The sequence below is a fragment of the Amborella trichopoda genome, chromosome 5 (genome assembly GCF_054954075.1).
Source record: "Amborella trichopoda isolate Santa Cruz 75 chromosome 5, AtrichopodaSantaCruz75HAP2 v2.0, whole genome shotgun sequence".
In the NCBI taxonomy this organism is placed as follows: Eukaryota; Viridiplantae; Streptophyta; class Magnoliopsida; order Amborellales; family Amborellaceae; genus Amborella; species Amborella trichopoda.
The window spans coordinates 42,237,997-42,264,650 of record NC_142340.1 but is presented as its reverse complement, the minus strand read 5'-3'; the positions used below and the strand labels follow the sequence as shown (position 1 = coordinate 42,264,650).

Sequence of the window (26,654 nt, the reverse complement as noted above, 5' to 3'; positions counted from 1 at the left end):
CGAATTTACCCTTGTAATTTAAAAACATGACACAAATGCCCTTCATCAACTTACTTAGGAGACGATTGTATTGAGCCCGGGTTCAGATCAATCAAAGTAAATTGTAAAACATGTTTTTCATCTTTAATTATAAAATTTAAAAGTTGATCCAAAAGAGTAGTGAAAACTTAAAAATCTGGAAAATTGACGGTCTAAAAATATATTACAAGATGCACTATTTCTAAAACTTGAAATCCATTTTTTTCTCAGGTCCATGCAGGTCGAGATGATCGGTCTAAAGATTTTTTAGCATCAAAACAACATCTTCAAGTGAAATTTTTTAGGTGCATTTTAATTTGATTGGGTTAGAGCTTTGCACTTGGATAAACTTTTTCCTTATAGGGTTGCAATATTAATGTACAACGAATGCTACATAATATTTTTCAGGTGACATTACCTGGTCCAAATAGTTGGAATAAAACTATGATGATGATGACGACATTATAAGACTCGAATACCCCCCTCGTTTGGAATGAGCGTTGAATAACAAAAAATACTGACAATAAACAATCCTTGAAATACAAAACCCATTATACATGTTAAAATAATCAAGGCCATTGATTCACCTTCAATTTCATCCTATGCAAAACCATTTCATGATAACATAATCCATTCAATCTTATCATGTGCAAAAATTACTTGACGGCAACATAAACAAGAGGAAACATGAGTCCATGTAGAAATGAATTACCTCTTAAAAATCTATTTTTGAGATGGATTTTTAGACTTAATTTCTTAGGGCATGTAATCTCTAACATGGAAATGATGAATGTGAAAAAATAAATAAGTTTTGAAAATTTAAGAAAATATTGAGACCGTTGATTTCAACTATTTTTAGATAGACTACCCATTTACATCCATCTCTAAAATAGATTTTTATACCTTAGGGATTGCAAATGTAGAAATGCGATCCCAACCACACCGAACAATTTTCCGAAACAAAATCACTCAATCTCAAATTGTGCAAAATTACTACAATGTAACGTAAACAAAACCATTCAATTTCTTTTAATGAAAAACCGTTACATGACTATAGCCATTCAATGTCTCCATCTCCAAAACTTGTCTTAAAAATGCCTAGCTTGAGTTTTTTATGAGGGAGGAAATAAACATCGTGCTCCCGTAGGAGTAGGTGACCTATGGAACAGGCATCAATGCAGGCTTCCTGAGAGGTTTTTTTGGATAAGTCCATGGGGAGAAGCCCCTACCCCTTTTTTATTAATAAAAAAAATAGGGCAATACAATTCATTATTTTTTGGCCCTATAATAAAATAGTTAAGCTAGATCGAAGTAAAAATAGAGAAATAAAGTTTTAACTCTAAAAATAACATCTTAGGAAAGACATCAGTTACCATATTAACCTCATAACAAAATATGGGAAATTGAGCATATATTAGGGAAACATTGTGCATGACCGCGATTAAAAATGGTAAATAATGATAAGTCACTTTTTACTGATAAATAAAAAAATAAAAAATAAAAGAAAAGGGCAATTATCTGTATAGCCACATTAAGTTATTTTCGACCGAAAAAAAAAATACATATTTATTTGAGACCATGTCAAATGACTTAATACACGACAGCGATCATGAATAATAAGTACGTCTCTACTTGTTTCATAAGAAAGCAATTATTCTTTTTGATTTTTAAAAAAAAAAAAAAGTTTGCTAATTATTAGAGGCCGTACGAAAGGAGTTTCTCCACAAATAAGAGAGAGAATGGAATGAAGAGAGAGGTGAGAGATATAAGAGCAATGTCGAGTGAGGGAAATTTTTTTGGCAAGTGATAGGAGAACCTTTCTGGTTTGGAGAGAGAGAGAGGCAATAGGGCTGCTGAGCAAAGACCAGAAACTCCTGGTATGAAGAAACACATTTTTCTTTTTAGCGCACTTCAGATTATGAACTCGGATCTTAACCCTAATTCATTGTCTTGATATTTCTCGTACATTTTATGATTCGTGGCTTTCGAAATATAAGTAGAAATTCCAAGCATGGCTCAACCCGAATTACTCATCCCCTTTATCGTTATCGAATGTTTTTAATTGTCTTTTTATGATTGTTTTCAAATTTTTTTTTTCTCTCTCTGGCCCAGTAATGCATTTTATAACACAACAATGTATTTCTTGTGGTTTTTAATGCCCCAAACTTTCATTATTGGCAAGAATTTAATTGAAACGTGATTGTGATAGAAAATTGTAAAATTCTTCGAAAAAGTTCAAGTTGCAACGGCTTAATATTGGTTTTTTAAGCATCTGATGACATTTTGACTTCACAGTTGGTATTGTCCATTTCTTCTATTTTGGACTGAAATTCATATCTTTTGAGTTGTAGGAGGAGTCGCTCATGCATAATCCTGGATTGATTGCAATTATCAAGCTTAAGTATATTCAAGCTGTCAATTACTAATAGATGAAAAATAAGTTGTACTTTATAAATAACTTCAGCTGGTAGCTCAAGGAAAGTGTATGGAAAGTAACCAATAAAACTTGTTATTATTTGGGGTCTGTGCGCTCATATTCGTTATCAATGGGTTCTGTATTTGTTTTGTTTAAATACTCTTTCGTTCTTTATAGTCAATGAGTGTTGATTCTTAATGATTGTTATCAGTGGTACTGTAAATTCCACCACTTCTACCCTTTTTGGATTTCCTTTATCATCAAGTTATAAACCATTATAGACTATAGTTCCATTTCATTTCCCTTAAACATTTGTATAAAATAGTTAATATTGGATATGATTGTTCCCATGTTGAAGGTTCTGTAGATTCACTTGATTTGCTCTATATTTGCATGACCAAAATGAAAGTATGATCATGGTTCTTTTTTGGCGCCTCCAATGAATTATAAATTGCTTCAATGACTTATACTAATTTGGGTGGGATTACGCTAGGTTTTTCCTTTTGGTGTTTCATGTTATTGGGTTTGCTATCCATCCTCTAGGTATCTGGTCAAGTGAGATTTTTAGTAAATGGTTTGTACTAGAGCAGACCTTTAAGTAATTTCATTACTATGTCATTTCTAAAAGCTTTTCTTCCCATGCAATGGTGTTTGAATCATTATTCTATTGGGCACTGTGATTTGGAAATATTCTGTGCGTGTTTCGAGATCAATTCAAAATCCAAATCACATACGACGCAATTTCTATATCCTCTAGATTTATGTCTCATCATTTCTAAATGTTCATGTAGCAATTTCAGAATTTTTCTTCAATTGATTACTGTTCATGAAAGATTTTTGGTACTGTCTCGGTGCTGTCATATTCAAAATCCTCTTTTGATTTTATTACAGGACTAATAAAATGCCTGATGAAAAGTTAAGTCCTAAAAGAGGCAATGACGAGCGTGGAAGAAGAAATCATCCTCCTTGGATGGCTTCTAAAAAGGATGCTGGTCATGAGGAAGATAATAAAAGAATGAAGTCTAAGAAAGTTCAGGACCATAACAGAGCGAATAATAGCAATACCCTTTCTGAAGAAAATGCCCGAGATGAAGTAGCTCAAAGATTGTTGCAGAGGGGTCATGGAAATTCATCAGAAACTTCAGGTTTAATGGAGAATTCTGTTGAAAAGACTGATCTCCAATCTAGAATGGGTACCATGCAGTTTTCTAAACTTCTGGTAATAATAGGAGTAACCGATCAAAGAAAAAAAAATATATAGGGGTAGTTCAAATGTAAGGGACAACATCAAGAGCGTACCTGGAAAACCTGTAACTTGCATAGATGATGCATCTGGTCCAGAAACTTGAAATATCACTAGACTGAGACCTGTAATTTTTTAATGGCTATTTTACCCAGGGTCCTTTGTTTAACCAGGGTCGAAATGGTCATTCATCTAAAACTGACAAGTTCAGTTTCATGTTTCTGGATCAGTACGTGATCTGTGCAAGTGTTTGATGTACTGTCCTGATATTTCCCTAAATCTGAGAATTTTTTCTTTAATGAAGCTTATTATGTTTTCTATGCACTACCATTAACTGGATACTGAGTAACTATATTTGCTTGTTAGGAAGGAGTGGTCTTTGCATTATCTGGGTTTGTTAATCCTGAACGTGGTTTATTGCGGTCGCATGCAATGGAGATGGGGGCAGAATATCGATCTGATTGGAGTCCAGATTGCACTCTCCTTGTTTGTGCATTCCCCAACACCCCTAAATTTAAACAAGTTGTGACTGATTGTGGAACCATTGTTTCAAAGGTGACGCTTTTGTGGTCTATGCTTTGATTGTCTGTGAATCATGTCCATCAATAAACTCATGCTAGACAAAATTGTTGAATTTTGAGACATCATGTTATTTTATTGTTTTACTGTCTGGAATTTTATTTTCATACTCTCTTTCTATATATATAAGCATGAGTATTTTGATCAATGAATTATATAGCAAACATTGATAATGGAAGGTTATGCAATGTATGAAAGGGGATAGTTAATTTCTGGATTTTTGTTCTTTTATTTTTCTCCTTTGCAAACGAATGATTAAGTGATGAAGTGGCATTGCACATATAAGCATGTTTGTTGTTGCCGACTTGCTGTATCCCCCAGGTACAATGTAAAACCTTTATGTGGCTCACACATAAGTCATTTATAATGGAAACATAATGGAAACGAGCACTATTTTCTAATACTTTATGTGTGTGTGGGTGTGTGTGCGCGTGTGTGTGCACATGCGTGCATGAGTGTGCGTGCCTGTAGGGGCATTTGCATGTGCTTGTGTGTATGATGGGTCGCCTCCTTTGGACTTTCTTGCATGACACCTCATTCTTACCAATAAAATAATGTATATATGTTAATCCCCATTCCTGCCATTCACTATTGATATAGATTTCATAGTCTGACATCTTGCTTATGATCAGAATCCCACGCTTAACAGTATATTTATTAAATTTATTTACACGCATGCCTTTTATAACTACGATGCACCACTACTAATAAGTATTCACAAGTATGTGTGCATTGCACTTGAAAGTGCACACATGATATCTTGTGTATCAATTTTCTACTAGTGCATATTTGTATGTGTGCACTGATAACTGATGCACTGTCTATGTATTCATGTCTCTAGAAAGGATGAGCTACATATTTTTCAAATTCCTATGTGTCACCCTTGGTAGCTTGCATGAAAACATTGATTTGTCTTTCTAGAAACCTTTATGCTTTGCATGTGGTCTTTGCCACTCGAGGCAGTGCCCCTCTGTGGGAGCCACAGTTATGAACTGCTGCAATCATTGGAAACTGGATAAAGATTCTAAGAGATCATGCAATTTAGATTGAAGGTTGGATATATTGGGGTTTTGGCCATGTGAAATAGTGAGCGAAGGCTGCAAATAAATTATATTTAATTTTCCTGCTGCATTTGTTGAGGTAATAATCCTCTAGCGATCCTAAAGCAAGCCAAAATGTAATTTTTCTGTAAGCATCATGTGGGCTTAGAAGCCATGCAACCCTCATGCATTTTGGCACCTCTTTGAGTGGCAATGTGGAGCATATTCGTTGCATTAAGAATGTTAACAAAAATAAAAATTATGGTATCTGTAAGAAACACAGTAAATCTCCTTGTTCAGTTATCTGTATTTGTTTCGGCCCCACCGTAAAGATCCTGAAAAAGACACGGTGAGAAGAAAGAATAGGAACAATTATGATATAAATTTTTAAGGGCCAATTTCTACAATTAAAAAATTTTAGTCTGTTTGGTCCGCACAATCTGCTATATAGACAGTGATGAAGAGAGTGGGACATGGCAGTCACCTCCTGTTGCGATCGGTTTCAATCTCTGTTTTGCAGTCCATTGAGTTGTAGTATACTCTTCCTTAATAAATGGATAACATTGATTTCATTTCTTTTCTGTGGTTTGTTTTAGATTCTTTTGTGGTCCTTTAGCTGAACCCTATTCCTGACTTAAGCAATTGGTATTTCTAATTTTAATGTTCTTACAGTTATGGAACCATGGGTACGAATCTGAAATTGTATATTTTCCATTATAACAGGAATGGATTTCAGAGTGCTATAAGCAGAAAAAACTGGTTGAGATAGATTGTTTCCTGATGCATGCTGGAAAGCCTTGGCGAAAACTCAAAAACTCAAGCCTCCAGGTTTCTCCAGGTAATATGATGCTTGTTTTGCCGTTTTGTGATAGTGAATATGTGTCATAAAACTGATTTCTGGCGTTATTTTCTTTCTGGCATTCCCATTTGTTTCAAGTTATGATTCCATTCTTTGTAGGGAATTTTACACAACCCATAAGTGAATTGGGCCCATCTGCTAAATCACTATGACAGTTGGATCCCAGAAACAAAGCATACTTCACATCTTTTTAGAAACATAAGCTTTGCTTGTTCTTATGCTTTGGTGCTTATTTCTCTGCTTTTGTTGGAAATATATGTACTGTATAGGTTGCACATTCAGTTTGGTTCTATAACTACAGTGCATGAGTATCTCTGAAATGGGGTGTAACATTTTATTCCACTCACAAATGATGATACTTTCGAATAAAATGAAATTTTATTTTCCATTATCAATGGTCCTAGATTTTTTTATTTTTTTTCTATTTTCGCTTGTTAATTTTGATGAATTTTTCTTGAAAAAGACATATCAGAAGGTAGCTGGAATGTATTGCTAGAGTTTGTGGTTGATTTAGTAATTTTTTCGTGAGTTAGAATCATTTAAGTCTTCAACTGAAAATGCTAGGTCCTTAATTCGGACTTTGTTTTGAGCTTTAGTTAAACCTCTATATTTATCAAAAGCGATAGAAACACCAAATAAAATTGAAATTCATCTCTTATCTGGGATCTGATCTTGGGAGTATTTTGCAGATCAAGAAAATGCATTGTGTGGAAAGCGTCCCAAGGCAGTTCATGGAGTGCCACCCCCAAGTTCTAGTGGTTCTAGTGTGTTTAAGGTGAGTTCTACGATGATCTCAGTTCTCAGTTGATTGTGCTCTCAGTTAGTTGAATTTGCATCTCCTGACCTTTTCATCTTCTCAGATGTGGGATTGAAAACCCTGATCACCTTTCTTCTTTGAAATTTACCTGGCCAGCAAAGTATTTGCACTGTTGTCAAATCATAGACCTTGAATGTTCTTTTATGCCATAGCACAAGATGAATCCCTTTGTGGTGCTATGTGAAACTAATGCTGGTGTATTTGTTTTTATTGGACATAAACCTCTCTGCAGCAGTTAGACTAATAATAGAAATTGTTACTTGTTTGTATTTGAACTTTATTTTCCTTTCCTTTGGGTGGTTCACTGAGCAAGTAGGGCTGTGTTCTACCCATTTAGATGGGCAGATACTTCAATGGTTCTAGAGAATTTTAACACTCTTGAGATAACATGTTATCATGTTCCCTAGTAATTGTTCTGAGGCTGATGCTCGTGGCTATTCCAGGCCATTCCAAAGTTTCTTAGGTAGATCTGCATGTTTGGTATATGCTCATTGTTCTCTTTTCTATTATGAGATGGTAGAAATGTTATTTTATTTTTGTAAGTGAGATCTTGAAGAAACTCTTGTGCACTGCCACGCTATGTAGTTTGCTTTGTTTGTCTTAGAACTATCCTAATGAGCTTGTAAAGCAGAGATTTGGTTCTGTGGTGGATATTGATATGCACTTTACTGATTTAGATGTATCCTGGAGAAATAATTTTGGGTGTTTTTAGGGCATGTAATTGGTACTGCAACCTTCATAACTTCGTTTTTTTATCCTGCTCAAATATTTATCAAGCATTGTAACAGACCACTCCCCAGTGGGTGCATAGGCATTTCCCTATATCAACACACACATGCGGCATGCACACACACACTAACTTGCAAGAGGCATGTGTGATGCACATTTCTATTACTGTGATTATCAATTTCCGAAAAGAAAAAACACAAATATTTTCAAAGAAAAAAAATCCTTAAAATTTGGGGATTAGAGATTAGGTTTCCAATTAAGCTAATAATCCTTAAAATAGGAGAGAATTCTTTTTCATGTGTATGTACATCCAAAGTATTTGCTCCTAAGTTTGGATGAAGATGAATTATTTATTAAAGGGAGAGTTTCCTTTTCCAATTGGATTTCCTATGGTGTAAATCCAACTTTCCAATTAAATTACTAATGGAAGTATTTTTCATAAGAAGAGATAATTATGTTGTATAGGAGGTAAGTTACCCTAAACTCCGACTTCTTAAGACCTCCTTTAATAGGCGCCTTACACTAAAACCTCTTTCTCCCCATGATCCTTCTCTTTGTCTTGTGTCCCTGCCCTTAACAATGGCTTCATGTGTGTGTGTGTGTGTAGAAAGAGAGGTGGCAGTTTTACCCCGCTCTTTTTTTACTTTTGCTGGGGTAAATTGAAAAGATCAAGGCAATATTCTTAAATGCTATAAAGGCCATAGATGTTGAAAAAATTCGCTTGTTCGTCTGCTTAGAGGAGAAGCAAATTATGTGGTGGATAGATTGATGAGTACAGAGGTTCACTGGGAGAGGACTTGGGGTATGGTATTTTTTGCCACATGCCTTGTCTTTGTAGGATTGTAACTCTCTCTCTCTCTCTCTCTCTCTCTCTCGCTGTTTTGCTTTTAGCCATTTAACAAACCTTCCTATTACATCCATATCTGCCTCCACCTATATAGCATGAACAGTTGAAACTTTATTTATTGCTGAGTAATTGTAATAGTTGCTCTATGGGTTACTTAAGAAGCCATTGGATCTTTATTTTTTATATGTGTTTTTTCTTGTGTGTTAAACATTCATATGCCAAGTGATTTTTCATTTTAACTCTTTTATTTCTGCAGGAAAAAGCGTCTGAATCCCATAAATTGCCCTTTTCTTCATCTAAAGTCCAAGAATGGGCTTCTCTTGATTTCAACAGTACTATATCATGGCTGCAGAGTCAAGAAGAGAAAGTGAGTGGTATATCATTTTCCTTATGGGCATTCCATGGCTTGTTCTGTCCACTATCTTTTCAGTTTTATTCATATTCTTGACATGAGTTCCAGTGGATGCCTGATAGCACATGAGAATGTTAACCTCTGTGATAGTTCTGATTGGTTTATCTTTGGGTTTTTTACATAAACATAAATGTAACTTCAACAATATAGGCTTGCTACCCTATCTAGCTTTATTACATGATCATAGATCCGTATATAATACGTGGCAGAGGTCACAGGCCAACAAGCAATTTGAAAAGACTGAACAAAGGCATGAAATATAAAAATTATCAAATATCAAATTTGGACTTGATTCTCCTTGGTCAAAAATACAACTTTCATGTTCAACTCTCTCTCTCTAAAGTCTAAACAGACCTGCCATCATGTGCTCTCCTTTTTCTCACTTGCTCTACAGCCCCTCCATGTTGAACTCTTTGTTGCACACACCCTCCCTTGTCCACAGGCTTCCATCAACAGCCATCAAGACAACCAGTTGGGATATGCAGTTGGAACTAGAGAAGTGGCCGATTTCTTGTCAAGGTTCTAGATCAAAGAAATGGAGGGGATTTGAGGCTAGATTGACCTTAGAGAGAGGGGTGAATAGAGAAATTGGGGAGGTTGATAAGAACTATGAAAAGGAGGTGGCAATTGGGGTGCTGGAGTAAATGAGGAAGATGGTATCACAGTCAGCTTTAGAGTGGGAAATGATGGCAGAAGAGAGAGAGTGGTATTTGAGATTTGGGAAAAGGAGGAAATTCTGCCATCCATTTCTTGGAACCATAATTGATAGAGAAGATTGCCTATTCCCATCTGAATGAATCCCCTTTCAAACCTCCAACTCTCCCTTTAGCCCTTCTTCTCCCTCTACTGTTCACTTGACGAACAGAGTTATGGGTTTTTTCCATTTGGGTTTCTTAAATTTTACAGTTGGGTACCTCTTGAATTGGTTTTTGCTGATTCATAATTGCTATGAACCTCTCTCTCTCTTTTGTGGAATTATTTTGCCACCAATTTTGAAACTTTTGAAAGTTTTCAAACACAGTGGCTGAAATATATAATCGAAAGCTCTCTCACTAGGAAACACGAATAGAGCAGCTAACTATAATACACCAGCTCCATGCCAATACCAAAGGATAGGTAAGAGAGTGAGAGGGGTTTCTGGAGAGCGAAGGAGAGGGACTGTTGGCAAGGTTTGAACACCCACCTATTGGCACTGTACGCTTTCTATACAAGTTACAACCCATTTCTCTCTCTATAAGTCACTTTCACCAAACAACACATTCCCCTTCCCTTTCTAACCCCAACATACAACCCCCGCCCATTCTCTTTCTAACTCTCTTGTACCCGTAACAGCACAAACCCATTTTCTCTCTCTGTCCCCAACTTACAACCCTGCTATCTCTAATCCTTTCTTATCTTATCCAACTACACAATGCCCTTCTTTCTGTCTCTAACCCCTCTTTCTCTCTCTAATATCTTACCAACTGAATAAATTCCCCTTCTTTATCTCGCTAATCCCTTCTCTCTCTCTCTAACCTGTTGTTATCTTACCTACAAACAACAATTTCCCACAAGGCTGCAGTGGCAACCACATGTATCTTGATGCTCCTCTTACTAGGATGAAAAGCAAGATAAGCAAGATCTATCTCTCTACCATTGGGTTACAACACAAAGCGCTCTTTCTATGTGTCACCTTAGGTCTCCCTGCTTTTGGTCGTTTGCGATTGCGCCTCCTCTCAGTTTTTTTTTTTTTTTTCTACTGGTTAGGAGAGAAGTTAGAGAGGGACATACTTAATAAAGAAGTCTTTGTTTTTGGGTAAATATGGAGAAGTCTGAGAGAGAGGGATGAGGAAGGTAGACTCAGAGAGAAACTCTCTCGCTCTCCTTATAAAGGTGAAGTCAATAAAAAATAATTAAACTATGCCACATAGTTGTACGGATCAACTCTCATGTAGTAAATACATCTATGTTTATGTAGAATAAAATAGATATATACATATTATTGTAAAAAACCCATTTATCTTTCAATCCCAAACTGAACTGAAGAAGGCATTACAAACTTGAGGACGTTTAAGAGTATATATAACCAAGATAATTGACATTTAATTTTTATACTGTGCTAATGGAAATATTAACAGGGACTTCATAAACTGAACCCATTCTAGGAAACCCCATATGAGGCCAACAATATCCAGGGTCCACAGAAACCTGAATAAGCATAAGCAATAGTTTCCACGACCTAACCTATTTTGGATTCATGAAAATTATTCTGGTGTCTTTGGTAAGAAATTCAAATTACTCGTATTAGTTATCGAAAAAAGATTACTCATCTTATCTTAATCTAGACCAGGAATCCAATATCTATGTACTTTTGGTAATATTTACTGAAACTCTCTTGCAGATTTCATGTGCAAATGCTTATTTTCTTTACCTACTTCCTGTAAAAATGCTTCAGGTGAAACTTGGTCACCCTACAATAGCACATTTCATGTATATCTTGTATCAAATATTGATTAATATTAAATTTCTTCCTACATAAAGTTTCAATGCTTGAAACTCATATCTTAGATTTAAGACATTTAAAATTATTTTGCCTTCTGTTTAGGTCTCAGCGCTGGCTCTTAATATATTTATTCTGTATTTTTGTAATGAGCATCATAGTATCTTTGCTTAGCATTGTAGCCTTAGTGTGTCTACAGTTTCAGATAAAGAACAAGTAGCAATGCAAGTGTATAAAGCAACATTTGTGTTTACCTTTCCATCTTAATTTTGGATTAAATTTTAAATCTCTTTCGTTTCCTTGTGGAACGGTTTTATGATGTATTACTGGTATTTACAAGGTATAAAATCATATAGTACAAATGAAGCAAGAATAATGAGCCCCCTTTTTTTTTTTTTTCTTTCATTTGTTCTTTAAACAACAGCCCGAGCCCAGAGAACTGAAGAGAATTGCAGCTGAAGGGATCTTAACTTGCCTGGAAGATGCCATCGATGCTCTCAAGGATAAAACAGTATGCTTCCAACTTCTCAATCAACTTTATTTTCCAAATTATGATATGTTCATTTACTTTTTCTTTGGTTTGTACTTCACTTCCACTGAAAATTAAATGTGGAGGTTTTGTAAATGATTTCAATTGTCCCTAGGATGTTGCTCGTGTGATTGAGAGGTGGAGCTCTGTCCCTCTGGTGGTAAAAGAATTGGCAAAACTCGAGAGCAAGAAAATTGGCACCAATGCGCTTTCGAGGGAAGAGATTCTAGAACAGGCTGTTGTTTGCAAAAGCATCTATGAAAAAGAGCTGCACCATCTTGAAATGCTTCCTATGTCTGATGAAAAGCACGAGGATGATGATGAGAAAACAGAATTAATGACCGATGATGGAGGGGCTGATAGTGACGAAACAATTGAAATGCCCGAAGATGAAGTGGATCAAGCTCTCAAAGATATAGTCTCTAGACAATGAAAGTTAACTATGAATAATAAACATGTATGTGCTGGTCTATAGTTTGTGTGATTATATGAGATTTAGTGAGTTGCCCTTCAAATGATGGAATTCCATAATTTCTTAACCCAATTTTTCAATGTGTCCTTTGAGTCAAATTTGAAGGGCATTTCTGCTCTTTTTGCCCTTTCTTTCTCTTTATTTTTGGGACCAATACTAATTTCATTTTGATTTTTTCAAGTTATTGTGAATATGCTTTAACTATGCTCATAAAATCTTAGGGAAATTTATCAAAATAACTGTGAGAGATTTTACCTATATTGTTTGATTTAATTTCAAAATACCCCTTAAAATACACAACCATGGGTTGGAAAAGAAGTTGGATTCCCTAGATTAAACACATCCAAATGTTACTTCTATTTGGAAGAAAAATTCAACTAGATTTGGATTCCCTAGATTAACAGCAATCTGCTAGAATAGAATACTTGTTGACAGACACCTAACCAATCTCAAGTGTGGCCAAGCATTTTAACCCAAATCTTGAGTTCCTGAAAGTTCAAATATTGTGTAATAGTTACCACCAGTAAGGTTCTCTCTTTATGAAATGTTAACCATTTTCAGTGAATGGGACACCCATCACTTTTTAACCACTTTCAATGAATGGGACATCCATCACTTTTTACCTCCTTGTATATCCACCTCACACACACAAATGTGTGCGTGCATAAATACATGTGGTATAACATAGCGTTGAAAACGACTACTCGGCCCATGTCCGATCTAAGTGCTCGGCCCGAGTAGAGCCAAGTACTATAGTAGCAAAAAAAAAAAAAGGAAATGTATGTTTAAAGTAAGATCAAGCAATACACATCAAAATGAGGTTAAAAGTAATAAAAAATATATATTTTAAAAAATCAACTTGCAATTGGGGGAGCATTTTTTTAAATAATTAAAAAAGATAAAAAAATGTAAAAATAAGTATTATTGGTTAAAACACTTTCAAATATTTGCCAAAATGATTGAAAACAAAAAAAACAACATACCACAATAAATTTGTTATTTTTTTAATTTTTTTTATGTTTTTTTGAAAAATTTTAAGTATCCCCGAATGGGACACCCAATTCAGGGAAATCGAGCCCGAGCACTTGGGACTCGGACCGAGTAGTCAAACATTGGTATAACATATACTTCTCATTAGTGAACTTTATTTTACATGAGAATTCACATAACAATGGTTTCTACAAAAAAAGTTAGGCATATAATCCAAGGGACGAATCATTGCCATTGTTCCCTTGAAAAGCGAATTCAAACTCAAATGAAACTAAAGCATAAAATACAAATCAAATGAGCAAATTCGCCCCGGAGTGTGACCATTTTGGAGAAACCAGTCCTAAGGCAGGCATAGATCATCATCAGAAACCTTTTTTTCACTATCAGCAATAGAAATCGTAGTCTACCATTTTGCTCTATCAATGACTATACCCTCAATTAGGCAAGCACCAATATAATATATGTGATTGCAATTCTCCATTATAATATCACTATCAATTATAATGATATTAAAGATGATTACATTGAAGAAAAAGAAAAGAAAATAAAATATTTATGATGGGCTTGTTGCTCAGTAATATTTTGCTCATTGCTCAAATGCTCTCTCTCTCTCTCTCTCTCTCTCTCTCTCTCTCTAACTGCTCATGATCAAATGGGTTAAACCCATGTTGAGGCTTTGTCAAAAAGTATCTTAATATGATAAAAATGCCTCATATATTTCATATTCATGCCTGTGATTGCCGTATTATAATCCCTACACCCTTATGCTATTTTTGTCTGTGTTGAAGCATATTTGTAAGCTTTTTGCTCAAATATCTTGTATGAAACCATTACCATAGTGCGTTTTATGCAGGTGGTTATATTTAAACATATTTGAGTTCAATTTTATAAAATATCTAGGGATATCAAATATTGATTGTTGTTGAGTATATACAGTCACAAGGCCTATTATTTTTTATTCAAACAAGTAACATTTTACCAAAAAAAAATTGTATCTGAGTATGATATTGGCCTCTGTGATTATATTTGAAGTTGAAAAATCAAATGGTGTTTAAACTACCCAACAATCTTTTACCATGGTTACGCAATTTTGATCTAATACTGACTGTATAAATCATTCAATTTGATGTATTTCGACCATGTTGGTCTATTTGATCTATATTAGACCATTTTCATAGCGTTTTTTAATTGGCAATTGAACATACTCCATATGCATGACAGATTTGCAGCTTTATATGACAAATAAGACATAAGATGATTTAACCATACTATGCAGTGGCCTGATGGGAGGTAAGATAACTTAGATTCCTTTCCAGTGAGGGATGGCTCTCATGGAAATGCAGGTTTGCATTTCATTCGGGTACGTGATTCCATTATATTCCAGCTTCCCAAGTCGGTGGTCTTGACCTTTGGATCTGTATACATTCAACCTGAGATTTTTGTTACCATCTTGTTCGCAGTATTAAGTTGGTCTTTTCCATCTTCGAAGAATGATGAGTGCTAATGTTGTGAAGATGCTCATTGCATGGCTTTAGTCAAAACTATACAGTAAGGGATAACTTCGGGCTCTTTGGCGTGTTATAGGCATATTCATAATTTGAAAGATTTGGAACGATCATAAGCAACACATTTTTGAAGGATAATAAAGAGAAAAAGAGAGTACTCCAAGATGCAATCTCACGACGCATCAAACAGACAACTCAACCCTAAAGCTAGCTGGTCTTTCCAGCACAAGTGAAATTCGCATCTAACATGCTTGGGGCATTATACAAAAGACAACCAGAACGAATCCTCAAAGAAGAAATCCGTAACTCACCAGAACTATGAATCAAACAAAACACCAATGGCTACAAGCCAGGCGATGTATGGTGGCATTTTGAGAAGCACATTAGGAGATTTCCTCAAGGGCTTTGCGGGCCCAATCATCGGCATCAACAATGGAGTTGGCTCCCAGCAGTCTTAGCAGGAGAGGAGAGGGCTTTAGCACTTCATACTCAACACCTAATAGATCAACGCAGACTCCCTACTTGTCATACAGTGGTGCCTTGGTTTGCAAACCATTGAATGGAAGTTCAGTAGGAAAGTCAGCCGTTCACTTTAGATTTACTGAACTCACTATGTCATTCTATGTTACAATGACCTGCTATAACAAGGAATTTAAAATGGGAATGAGTTTGTTTTTTGTTTTTGTTTTTTGTTTTTTGTTTTTGTTTTTTTTCTGGGTGACCTCAGTGTCATACTGAGACCCTTTGGGTATGTACAATAAAATAAATTTTTTTTTACTAATACTGCAAGGTTATGTAGTCATAAATAAAAGGAAAAAGAAAAAAAGGAAATAAAAGTGGTTTCTTGCCCATCCAGGCCTATTTCCTAATTTAATTTTCAGCACCATGGTTGTAATTTGTTGGAATTCTCTTTAGGAGGGTTAGAGTACCTGCTCACTTATTTTTGGTATGGTCTGAGTCATCAAAAACATCAAGCCTCTTGTGCCCAGGTATGTGAGGTTTACTCTCCCTCTGTCTCCCTATTCTCAGGCTCATTTTGCTTATAGATTTAAATGTTGCTCCCCGTTGTCAAAGCCTAGTCCTTCTTCAGAGCTCCTTCTTCCTATAGGGTTCCTTTTTCTTTTTGGGCCAGGACCCACTGCCAGATTTTTCCTTTTTCAAGTGTAGAAATTTATGCTCGTTCCTTTATTAGCTCAGTTCACGGTCTCTTTTACCCATATACTTTGACAACCTAACCATTATGGTGATCTGGTCTAACCATATCAGAAGTAAGGACCAGCACATGGTGTACTGTCATGTGCAAGAGTACATATGCACAAGGTAAAAATTAAGCCAAAATCTCACAATTGCCTTCTTGTGATTCCTGATATGATGTAAGTATGTCCAAGATAATGGCACTACACCTCATTGAAGTGAGTGAGTTCAAAACAAAATCAAAGCACTAATGAAAGAAGTAATAGAGAGGCCAAGCCAAAGGGCTCATAGGTGGCCCGCCATAAGCCTGATGGCGTTGTCAAAGAATCGCAATGTTTACCGAAAGTGGGAGAATGGTCAAGTTTTGTGCATTCACATGATCAGTTGGTGCCTTCATATGTACACTTCCAGGTGCATATATGAGCATCTATGTTATGTATGATGTTCTGCATCTACACCTGTATTACACAAGCTACACGAACATGTAGGCACACAAAGAGAAGCCATGAAGATACACTTGCGCAAACAAATTAACTCACACTTGTACCCCCATAAAATGTTCCCCCACAAATATCAAAGTATCAATTTCTCCTTTAGCCGTATACTGAAATCCACAAGTTGCATTTTAATCCACATCATACATAATTTAAGCTCATAGCAATCTTAGTTTCATATGCATATAAGCATATTCATATATCAAGCGCCACAAAGGAGACAATCCAAATTGTCTCCTTATCTGTTTTTCAATAACCAAAACCCAGCTGCCAGCCTAGAAAGTATAATCAAGGAGGCAAGGATCTAAACCGCTCATAATCCGTAAATTGTATTTGCAGCACTCTTAATTCCTAAAATGCAATACTTACCCCCGTTATGCCTTTTCTTTTTTTGCAGATTATGATACATGTGTAAGTGCATATGCAGAATATTCGGAGACCAAATTGAATCTTTTTCATAATTTATATGATATCAAAAGAGCAACAAAATGCGGCACAACAAAAAATAGAATAACATCCAATGTAAAACCCTACCCTATAGAATTCCAAAGAAGAACATGGCTGATATATCATAACATTTATTTATCTGAAGATGCAAAACGCAAACAAGAAGTAAAAAAAAAGGGCGGTACGCAGAAGAAAAGTAAACATTAACAAATAAACAAATAAAATCAAGGAAACGCAAACCGTAGCGGCTTACTAGAAGGGGCCATCAGAAATCAGAGCATCGGCCATTACGCTCCCAGTCCCCAAACCTGGTGGGTTCGGGTCCCCTTGGCCCTCCAATTTCACCTGTTTCTTTATTTACATGGTTTTCTTGTACTGCCTCTTCTTCCTCTGTTTCTCTTCTCTCTCCTTTGCCCTGCTTGGGCATTTCATCTTTGTCTTTGTGGGTGATTGGGTGTTGTTCTTCTGCTACAGATGATGGTGATGAGATCCATCTTGAAATAGAAGAGATGGAAGGAAGAAGCGGTTTGAGTTCATGTGTATGGGCACCCATAGATGAAGAGATCATGCAGCAGATAGCCATTGCTCTCCCCATTTCTCTCGCGTGCTCACCCTCCTTTACTGGATCATCAACTATGGATTTGGATCGAGAGATGGCCGCCTTAATGAAGATAGTGACGAGAGGCGGCAATGGCGGTGGCGGTGGCGGTGGCGGTGAAGATTGCACTCACACTCGGAACCAGGATTACAAAATCGCCCGTCCAAATCGAGTTAAACCGGATAAGTGGAAGACTGGCTCAAGTTCCTCTGTGCCCCGTTGGGGACCTAAATAATCAAATTAGAGCCTACCATCAAATGGTGTGGAGAAATGTCGTTTCAACATCGGAAGTCTTTATGATTACTTTAAAATATATTTTTATTTTTAATTATAAAATTTAAAGCTTCAAATAGATCGAGTAGATCTATGAAAAATTAAAAATCTTGAAAATTGACGGTCCAAAATACGTTATAAGATGCACTATTTTCTAAACTTGAAACCTTTTTTTTGTTTCTCATTTCCATGCATCTTGATGTCGAGATGATCAATTTTAGTACATTTGGGTATCAAAACAACCTCTTTTAGTGAAATTTTTCAGGTAGGCTCTAATTTGATTGTTTAGAGCTTTGGCTCTCCTTTTAATTAAAACATGGTTTTGTTAATTCTGGTATATATAAAGCGATTGTCTACAAAGACACCATTATTCCCAACTATTCCCACTCATTAGAGTGGGAATAGTTGTTAATTCTGGTATATATAAAGCGATTGTCTACAAGGAGGTCACAACTATTCCCACTCATTAGATGTCGGATAAGTTACAAAATTTGAGAATTTTTTTTTAGAGTTTTATGTCTAATCATTGATATTCTTACAACCACCCATTTTGAACTAAAAGACAAGAAAGATTGTGACCTTCTTGTACAAAAGGTAAATGTCCATATGTATCCAAACTTTAAAGGTGAAGAAGAAAATGAATAAATTGCGCTCTAATTCAATTCATCCAAACTTTAAAGGTGAAGAAGAAAATGAATAAATTGCGCTCTAATTCAATTCAGGACGGACATTATAAGTCAAATCTGTAAGAAAACAAAGATCTCTAACCTTTCAGCTTATCAAACTCATTGATTTCCCATTATTTTTATTATTGGACAAATTTTCAATGGGGTGTCTTGGATTTTTCAGAAAGGAAGGCATGAATAAGAAAACCAAAGATGCTCATTAATATAAGAATATGACCATCATATAAAATTTAAAAGCATTTATCCTATCTTAACTAGGATTCAAAAGCAAAAGACTACCAAAAATGTATTTATTATATGCATAACCCATTCTTTAAAAAGTGCACAATTTCTAAGTAATTTTCAGCATCCATTCAAGGATACAGGTGCTCCAACTTTTTTGAAAAAAGATAATTTACTCTCACTGATCTTGCAAAAGGCACCACATCAGAGAATTAACATCTTTGAATTACTATCAGCAGGTCCGTAATTTAAAGAACAATGACATATACCACTCATTTATCTCAAAAAATATGTATCTGAAAAACAAAGCAAATGGACAAGCACATGCCACGCTTCTAAAAACAATCTCCACTTTTGAGCTATTTACAGTTGCTATTCTCAAGATAAATGCAGTAATATGTCATATTTGCCTCAAATACGATTTAAATAGAAGAGAAACCGTAACAAAGATAACCAGAAAAATAATAGCACTTTCCAGTTGTTATGATCACTGCAGTTATTCCAAATTTTCAATTGCAGAACCAAAAGAATTAGGGTAAAAAAAAAAAAGAACGCAAAACCCTAATTTCAAGTCCCCAAAGACCAGACATCTGAATACAGAGAAGATATTATCAGCATACAGAGAAGTTATTGTAGAAACCGGCAATATAACAGTTGATATAAAAACTACATACTACAGAAACCAACAATACAACAGTTGACATAGAAACCAGCAGTACAACAGAATGAAAAAAACCCTTGATTCTCAGAAATGCGAGAAAATATATTGCAGAAACAGAGAAAGAACAGAGATATGAGAAAAGAAACAGAGAAGAACATATTGAAAGAACAGAGATATGAGAAAAGAAACAGAGAAGAACATATTGAAAAATACACGAGCTTAAATTATCAAAAATTTGAGAAAAGAAATGAAAGACAAATCAAAATGAATATCTTGATTGATTTCTGACCTTGGCTCAACCTCTGATTTGGTGGAGGTGCAACAATGGAAGAAGGGTTCAAAAAGCCCTAATTCACAATAGAAAAACTCTTTTTAAAAAGTGAATAATCTAATCGAAGTTCTTGTAAATGGAGAGAACATTTTTTTGAGAAAACCACAAAAAGAAAAACAAAAAAAAGAAAAAAAAAGAAAGAAACGAACCAGAAAAAGAAATAGAAATAAAATTAAAGATAACCGGAACTTTCTTCAAGAAAAACCACGAAAACAACCATATTTGTGAGCTTTGTTTTAGGGAATAACCTATTCCTCATTTGGTAGTGTTTCGGGGATTGTTATATTCTGGTTTTGGTGTAAAAGTTACATCCAATCAGGTTGGTAGGCTTGAAAACCAGAATAAAAATTCCCAGGTTTTGTATAAACTGGGTTTTAAACAAGGCACTTGATTAATGGAAGGTAAAAGTTTCTTGAAAATTAGAAATTCTTCTTTGCTTATAAATAAAATAAAATAAAATAAAATATAAAAAAAAAAAAAAAGAAAAAAAAGAAAAGAGGACAGGAAAAAAAAAAAAATAGTAACAGTATGGGGTCATTTGGATATTTGGAAATAAAGTTCTAGAAAAAATTTTCAGTAGAGATGACACGTTTCTCACGTTTGGATCGAAATTTTGAGACTAAAAATATTTCCAGCCATAATCGTTTTCTTGATTTTATGCCAAAAATAAAGAAATATGTATTATTGTCTTTACCCACCAAAATTAATTTCCAACCAGATTTCCCCGTTACGTAGACGTCCACTTTATAGAATATAATCAATTTCACAAAAACACTCCCACGAATTAGAGAGAGAAACTATCCCAAATTTTATGTTTTAGAGAAGATTTTTTGATAAAAACTTTTCGATAGATTTTTTAGGTTCATTAAGGCTGCAACTTTATATAAACTTTTTTTTTTAGAGAAAGCATCTTAAAATTTTAGAGAGCATCTCAAATTTCAAGTTCCCAACTGATGTGTCACTCATAAGAAAAAACACCGGCTTAGAACCTGGAGTTCCTGACCATGGTTTTATGGAAAAAATGAAAAAGAAGATGTGAACATATAAGGGACATTTTACAAATAGGATATTTATGTTAATTTTCCTAATAAACACAAAAGCTTGCACTAATGGCACAACGAGGAATTGATTAAAAAATCAAGCAAGTTTTATCAGGCTACCCTTTAGAGATACACTATTTTAACATTTAACCCATTTTCTTTTGCCCTATAGGATCATTTCTCTTTCATAAAGAGTGATGATCCTATAGGATCCTCCCGTACCTATGTGTGTAGGATCTTAAATGATCACTGTTAAAGTTGACACGAATCTCTAAAAAAGTTATTATGTGGGTGTGGGACTTGACTTCTCTTTAGATCCGTGCCAAATTTAATGGTGATCCTTTGGGGTCCTATACACATGGGTAGGGGAGGGTCCTATGGGATATTACTCTTTAGTAATTATCCCATAGGACCCTCCCCCACCCATGTGTATAGGATTCCAAATGATCATTATTAAAGTTGGTACCGATATCTAAAAAAGTTATTACATGGGTGTGGGACTTGGCTTTTCTATAGATCCGTGTCAAACTTAATGGTGATCATTTGGGATCCTACACAGATGGGTGGGGGAGGGTCCTATAGGATCATTACTCTTTATGAAAGAGAAATGATCATATAGGACCCTCCCCCACCCATGTGTGTAGGACCCCAAAGGATCACCATTAAAGTTTGTATAGATCTCTAGAAAAGTTATTACATGAGTGTGGGACTTGACTTGTCTATAGATCCGTACCAAATTTAATGGTGATCCTTTGGGGCTTTAACATATTAGTGGTTGAGGGTCCTATAGGATAATATAAGACCCTCTCCCGCCCATATGTATAGGACCTCAAATGATTACCATTAAAGTTGGCACGGATATTTAGAAAAGTTACTACATAGGTGTGGGACTTGACTTTTCTATAAATCCGTGTCAAATTTAATGGTGATCCTTTCGGGTCCTACACACATGGGTGGGGGAAAGTCCTATAAAGAGTAATGATCCTATAGGATCCTCCCCCACCCATGTGTCTAGGACCCCAAAGGATCACCATCAAATTTAGCATGGATATCCAAAAGAGTTATTACATGGGTGTGGGACTTGACTTTTCTATAGATAATGCCAAATTTAATGGTGATCCTTTGGGGTCCTACACACATGGGTGGGGGAGGGTCCTATAGGATCATTTCTCTTTCATAAAGAGTAATGATCCTATTGGACCCTCCCCCACCCATGTGTGTAGACCCCAAATGATCACCATTAAAAATAGCACAGATCTCTAAAAACGTTATTACATGGGTGTGGGATTTGACTTTTCTATAGATCCGTGCCAAATTTAATAATGATCCTTTGGGGTCCTACACACATGGGTGAGGAAAAGTCCTATAAAATCATTTCTCTTTCATAAAAACCCAGCAAAGATACAGGGTAATGGGTCAACAATGAGTGACCAGTTACCAATTTTGCTTCTCCACATAAATGAGAGTACTTTTTTTTGGAATATAACTGGTACGAGATATTAGTATATTTTCACATACTAATATCTCACTCCAAAAACCCTATGAGATTTGATACTAGAACACCAAATATCTCGGTAAGCAAATTATACAATGTTGGTATTGTTAATGGTCGATATTTTTTTTGAGAGAAATTTTTTTTTTTTTCTTGAGAGATGTCAATATTTTTTAACATGAATTTGCTTGGAAATCTTGTTTAGGTGTTGGAAACCTTGTGATGGCTCGAAAACCGATTTTCATCTCTAATTATGAAATTTAAAATTTTAAAAATAGTATAGATCGAGTTGATCTATAGACAATTGAAAATCTTGAAAATAGACGGCCCAGATAATTGGTTACGAGATGCACTATTTTTATGCTTGAAATTATTATTTTTCTTGATATACATACATGTTAAGGTCGAGTGATCAATTAGAGGTTTCTTAAACGTCGGAACACTCTCTTCTAGAGGATTTTTTAGGTGCACCTTACTTTATACTGATTTTTTAGGTGCACCTTACTTCAACAGTATAAGGTTGCAACCTTACATAAATTTTCATCTAATGTAATACAAATGGACATGAGGTAATTTACCTTCATAAAAGCATAAAAGACTAGGGGGCTTGTTTTGATATACACACTATCATTTTGTCTGCTATTTACCTTGTTAACAATTTCAAGAAAAAGGGCAAAAAGAAAGAAAGCCTTTCGAGCATTTGAAACCCTAGATCCATGATCCCTCCAATAGCAATTCTGTGTGGGAAGTTGATTTGGATATTTTCTTCTCTCAACTCCTAACCAATGTCTTTTTTATTGAATTGATCTTGTAATGATGACATGTAAAAGGATTTTCTTGTTTTTGAAATTTTTGTATTTGAAATTCTCTTTATGTACAAGAATTTCAAAACAATCTTGGACAATATATGTACAATCTTGAGACATGATTGATTTTCTCAGTTAAATCCAAGATGTATTCAAGTTTTTCTTTCTTTCTTTAGTTGTTTGATATGTTGATGTTTAGTTAGGGCTTATTTTTGGGTTTTTAGAAGATTGAAATTAGGATCAACTTGGTCTTCTTGTTTGAGATCTTAGGGATATTTGTGTCTTTTGTTGTTGTAGCAACATCAGGGTATTTCCATCGTAAATAATATTTGGCAAGACGAAGAGTTGGTGTTTAATACTAGTTACGTTTATCAAGTTGGCCATTAGTTTTTTTTTTTTTTTTTTCTCACAATAGTATCTATTTTATGTTAAAAATAAAGAGAAGTTAAAATAAAGTTTTGTGCCGTAGGGTGGATTCCATTCTGAACCCAGATAGAGGGCCAAATCTCTGAGCTTACAAGTTGCACTTTATTTTCAAAATAGAGTTGCAAATTTGGTTTATTTTATTTTTCTCAATATTTTTTACATTATATGATAATGGGGGTGGTTTTATAAGGTTGGGCCCTAAACAATCAAGGCAAGACACATCTTCATATAGTATCCAAAGATGTTTCAGGGCCAAAAATCTTTGTAATGATTTAAAAATGTATTTTCATACTTAATTATAGAGTAATGATCCTATAGGACTCTCCCCCACCCATGTGTGTAGAACCTCAAAAGATCACTACTAAAGTTGACACAGATCTCTAAAAAAGTTATCACATGAATGTGAAACTTGACTTTTCCATAGATCTGTACCAAATTTAGTGGTGATCCTTTGAGATCCTACACACATGGGTAAGAGAAGGTCCTATAGGATCATTTCTCTTAATTATAACAATAGGGTCCTATAAGATCATTTCTCTTAATTATAACAATTAAAACTTCAAGAACAATATAGATAGAACCAGTGTTTAAAAAAATGCCGAGCCGAACCGGACTCGCTCGGTTCGACTTGGGAATCGCCATGGACGGATCGAATCGGCGAAAAAAACGGGAATCGTCCGGTTCTAGAGAGAACCGGATGATTCTGCACAGTGACTCGCCGATTCACTAGATTTTTTTGTAAGCCATGATAGATTTTTTTGTAATACTTGATCGATTTTTTTGTAATCCATGATCGAATTGTTTTTTTTTTTTTTTTGTAATCCATGATCAAATTTTTTGGTTTTTTTTTTTTTTGTAACCCATGATAGAATTTTTTGTAATCCATGATTGAATTTTTTATAATCCATGATCAAAATGTTTGTTTTTTTTTCTTGTAATCCATGATCGAATTTTTTTTTTTTTTTTTTTTTTTTTTTTGTAACCCATGATAGAATTTTTTGTAATCCATGATCGAAATGTTTGTTTTTTTTTTGTAATCCATGATCGAAATGTTTGTTGTTTTTTTTGTAATCCATGATCGAATTTTTTGTTTTTTGTTTTTTTTGTAACCCATGATAGAGTTTTTTGTAATCCATGATTGAATTTTTTATAATCCATGATCGAATTGTTTTTTTCTTTTTTTATAATCCACGATCGAAATTTTTGTTTTTTTTGTTTGTTTTTTTTTTGTAATCCATGATCGAATTTTATGTAATCCATGATTGAATTTTTTGAAAATTTGTGATTTTTTTTTTTTAATCCATGATAGAATTTTTTTGAAAATTTGTGATTTTTTTTTTTTAATCCATGAGCTGTTTTTTTGAAAATTTGTTATTTTTTTTTTTTAATCCATATTATTCAAAGAGAAAATGAGAGAGACGATGATTCTGAGGCCACCCTATCCCAGCCATATTATTCACATATCGAGTCCCAACAGCAACAGTGTAGGGATGAGCACGACAGTGCAAGTGAGCATGAAGGATGGACAATCTTCGGGGATTTTAGATTGGGAACACAACAAAACACTAACACTCAGGGATTTGGGAATAGTCAGACGCCTGCTAATATCGATGATTCATTTTTAGATCGAATCAATGAATTGTTAAACGAATTCAATCAATGGCACCAGCGTGACCAAGAAGAACAATAACGTCGTCTATCATTTTATTTTTAGATCATATGGTACTAATTTTATGCTTTATTGTAGTCCATGTATGTTGATATACTTATTCCATGATAATTCTATGTTTATCCTTTTGTGTGATGTAAATTAAATGCTGAATGGCGGTTCATGCAGGGAAAGAACATATCAATATTCGCATATTCATTCAAAAACATGAAAATTCTTAATAGAGTACCCTCATTTCTTATTGAATTCCTAAAAAACGATATTTATAATGAATTTTAATAATTTTTTCGGATTTTGTTTAAGCTTTATCCTGACCGATTTACCCGATTCCCGATCCGGATCGCCGATTCGCCGATCCGGATCAGTTTTTTGAGAGCCCGATCCGAGTCACCGATTCGTTTTTTAAACCATTGGATAGAACAAATCTATAAACACTACAAAAATTGACGGTCCAAAAAACGAATTACAAGATATACTACGTCCAACACTTGAAATCCATTTTTCTCATGTTCGTACATCTTCATGTCCAAATTATCGATTTGAGGTTTTTTGGGCACCGAAACAATCTCTTCTAGTGAATTTTTGAGGTGCCCCTTAATTTTGACTGTCTAGCATCAAAATATGATCCAACAACTCAAAGGAAAATCGAATCAAGCCATGAAGATAGGGCTGCCAGGCAGCGGCCAGGCTCAGGCCTTTTCTACCTCTAAGACCTCACCCAACAAAGAAAGGGGCAGTTTCTTTCCTATGCAACTATGGCAGCTTATAGGGTGAGGTTTCCATCATCCTTTCTCTTTCTAAGAAGCTCTAATGGAGTTTCATCTTGGTGTGGATCTGAAAGGGAACTCTTTGAAACTAGGATCGAGCAAGAGCCCATTTGGGTTGAGCTCATTTCCCTTAAAAGCGGAACCCCCATTTGTACAAAATGAAGACACGCAATTGTGGCTGCAAAGGGCTACAAAATGAAGACCCACGAAATGATGAGAGCTGAGTGAGAGAGAGAGGATTTCAAGCCCTAAAATTACAATTCTAGCATAAAAAATCCTTCAAATCAATCATCTCAACCTTAATCATTATGGTTGCAAAAAAAAAAAATTCAAACCCTAAAAGTCAAGTATATTGTAACAATTATCCATACCGTCCATTGCACCCTAAAATAAATGTTCCCAGATCCGCAAGATTCGTACTATTTTTTTATCTTCAAATTTCATAGTCAGCATTGAAAATTAATTTTAGAGTCATCATAGAGAACTGATACCCAATGTGCTCTCCAAATGAGGATTAAAGGTGAGGCTTTACTTTGTTTTTGTGAAGCCTAGGCCCTATAGAAACAGCATCCTTAGATATATACAGTGATACAATGCGACAGACAGCAGTGGA

At 35.0% G+C, this 26,654-nt stretch overlaps 1 protein-coding gene across 2 annotated transcripts; it reads left to right on the top strand.

Annotated features, from left to right (window-relative positions):
• Positions 1–1,610: 1,610 nt before the first annotated feature.
• Positions 1,611–12,538, top strand: ATXRCC1 (BRCT domain-containing DNA repair protein). Of its 2 annotated transcripts, XM_006844335.4 has the most exons (8): positions 1,611–1,895; positions 3,326–3,653; positions 4,044–4,232; positions 6,020–6,134; positions 6,845–6,930; positions 8,805–8,915; positions 11,864–11,950; positions 12,084–12,538. In XM_006844335.4, exons 2-8 carry the CDS (start codon positions 3,336–3,338, stop codon positions 12,399–12,401), a joined length of 1,224 nt encoding a protein of 407 aa, XP_006844398.1. In that variant the 5' UTR covers positions 1,611–1,895; positions 3,326–3,335; the 3' UTR covers positions 12,402–12,538. The 2 variants fall into 2 exon arrangements, with proteins under 2 accessions (XP_006844398.1, XP_088724113.1); XM_088867987.1 differs by lacking the exon at positions 3,326–3,653 and having other exon boundaries at positions 1,777–1,895.
• Positions 12,539–26,654: the final 14,116 nt, after the last annotated feature.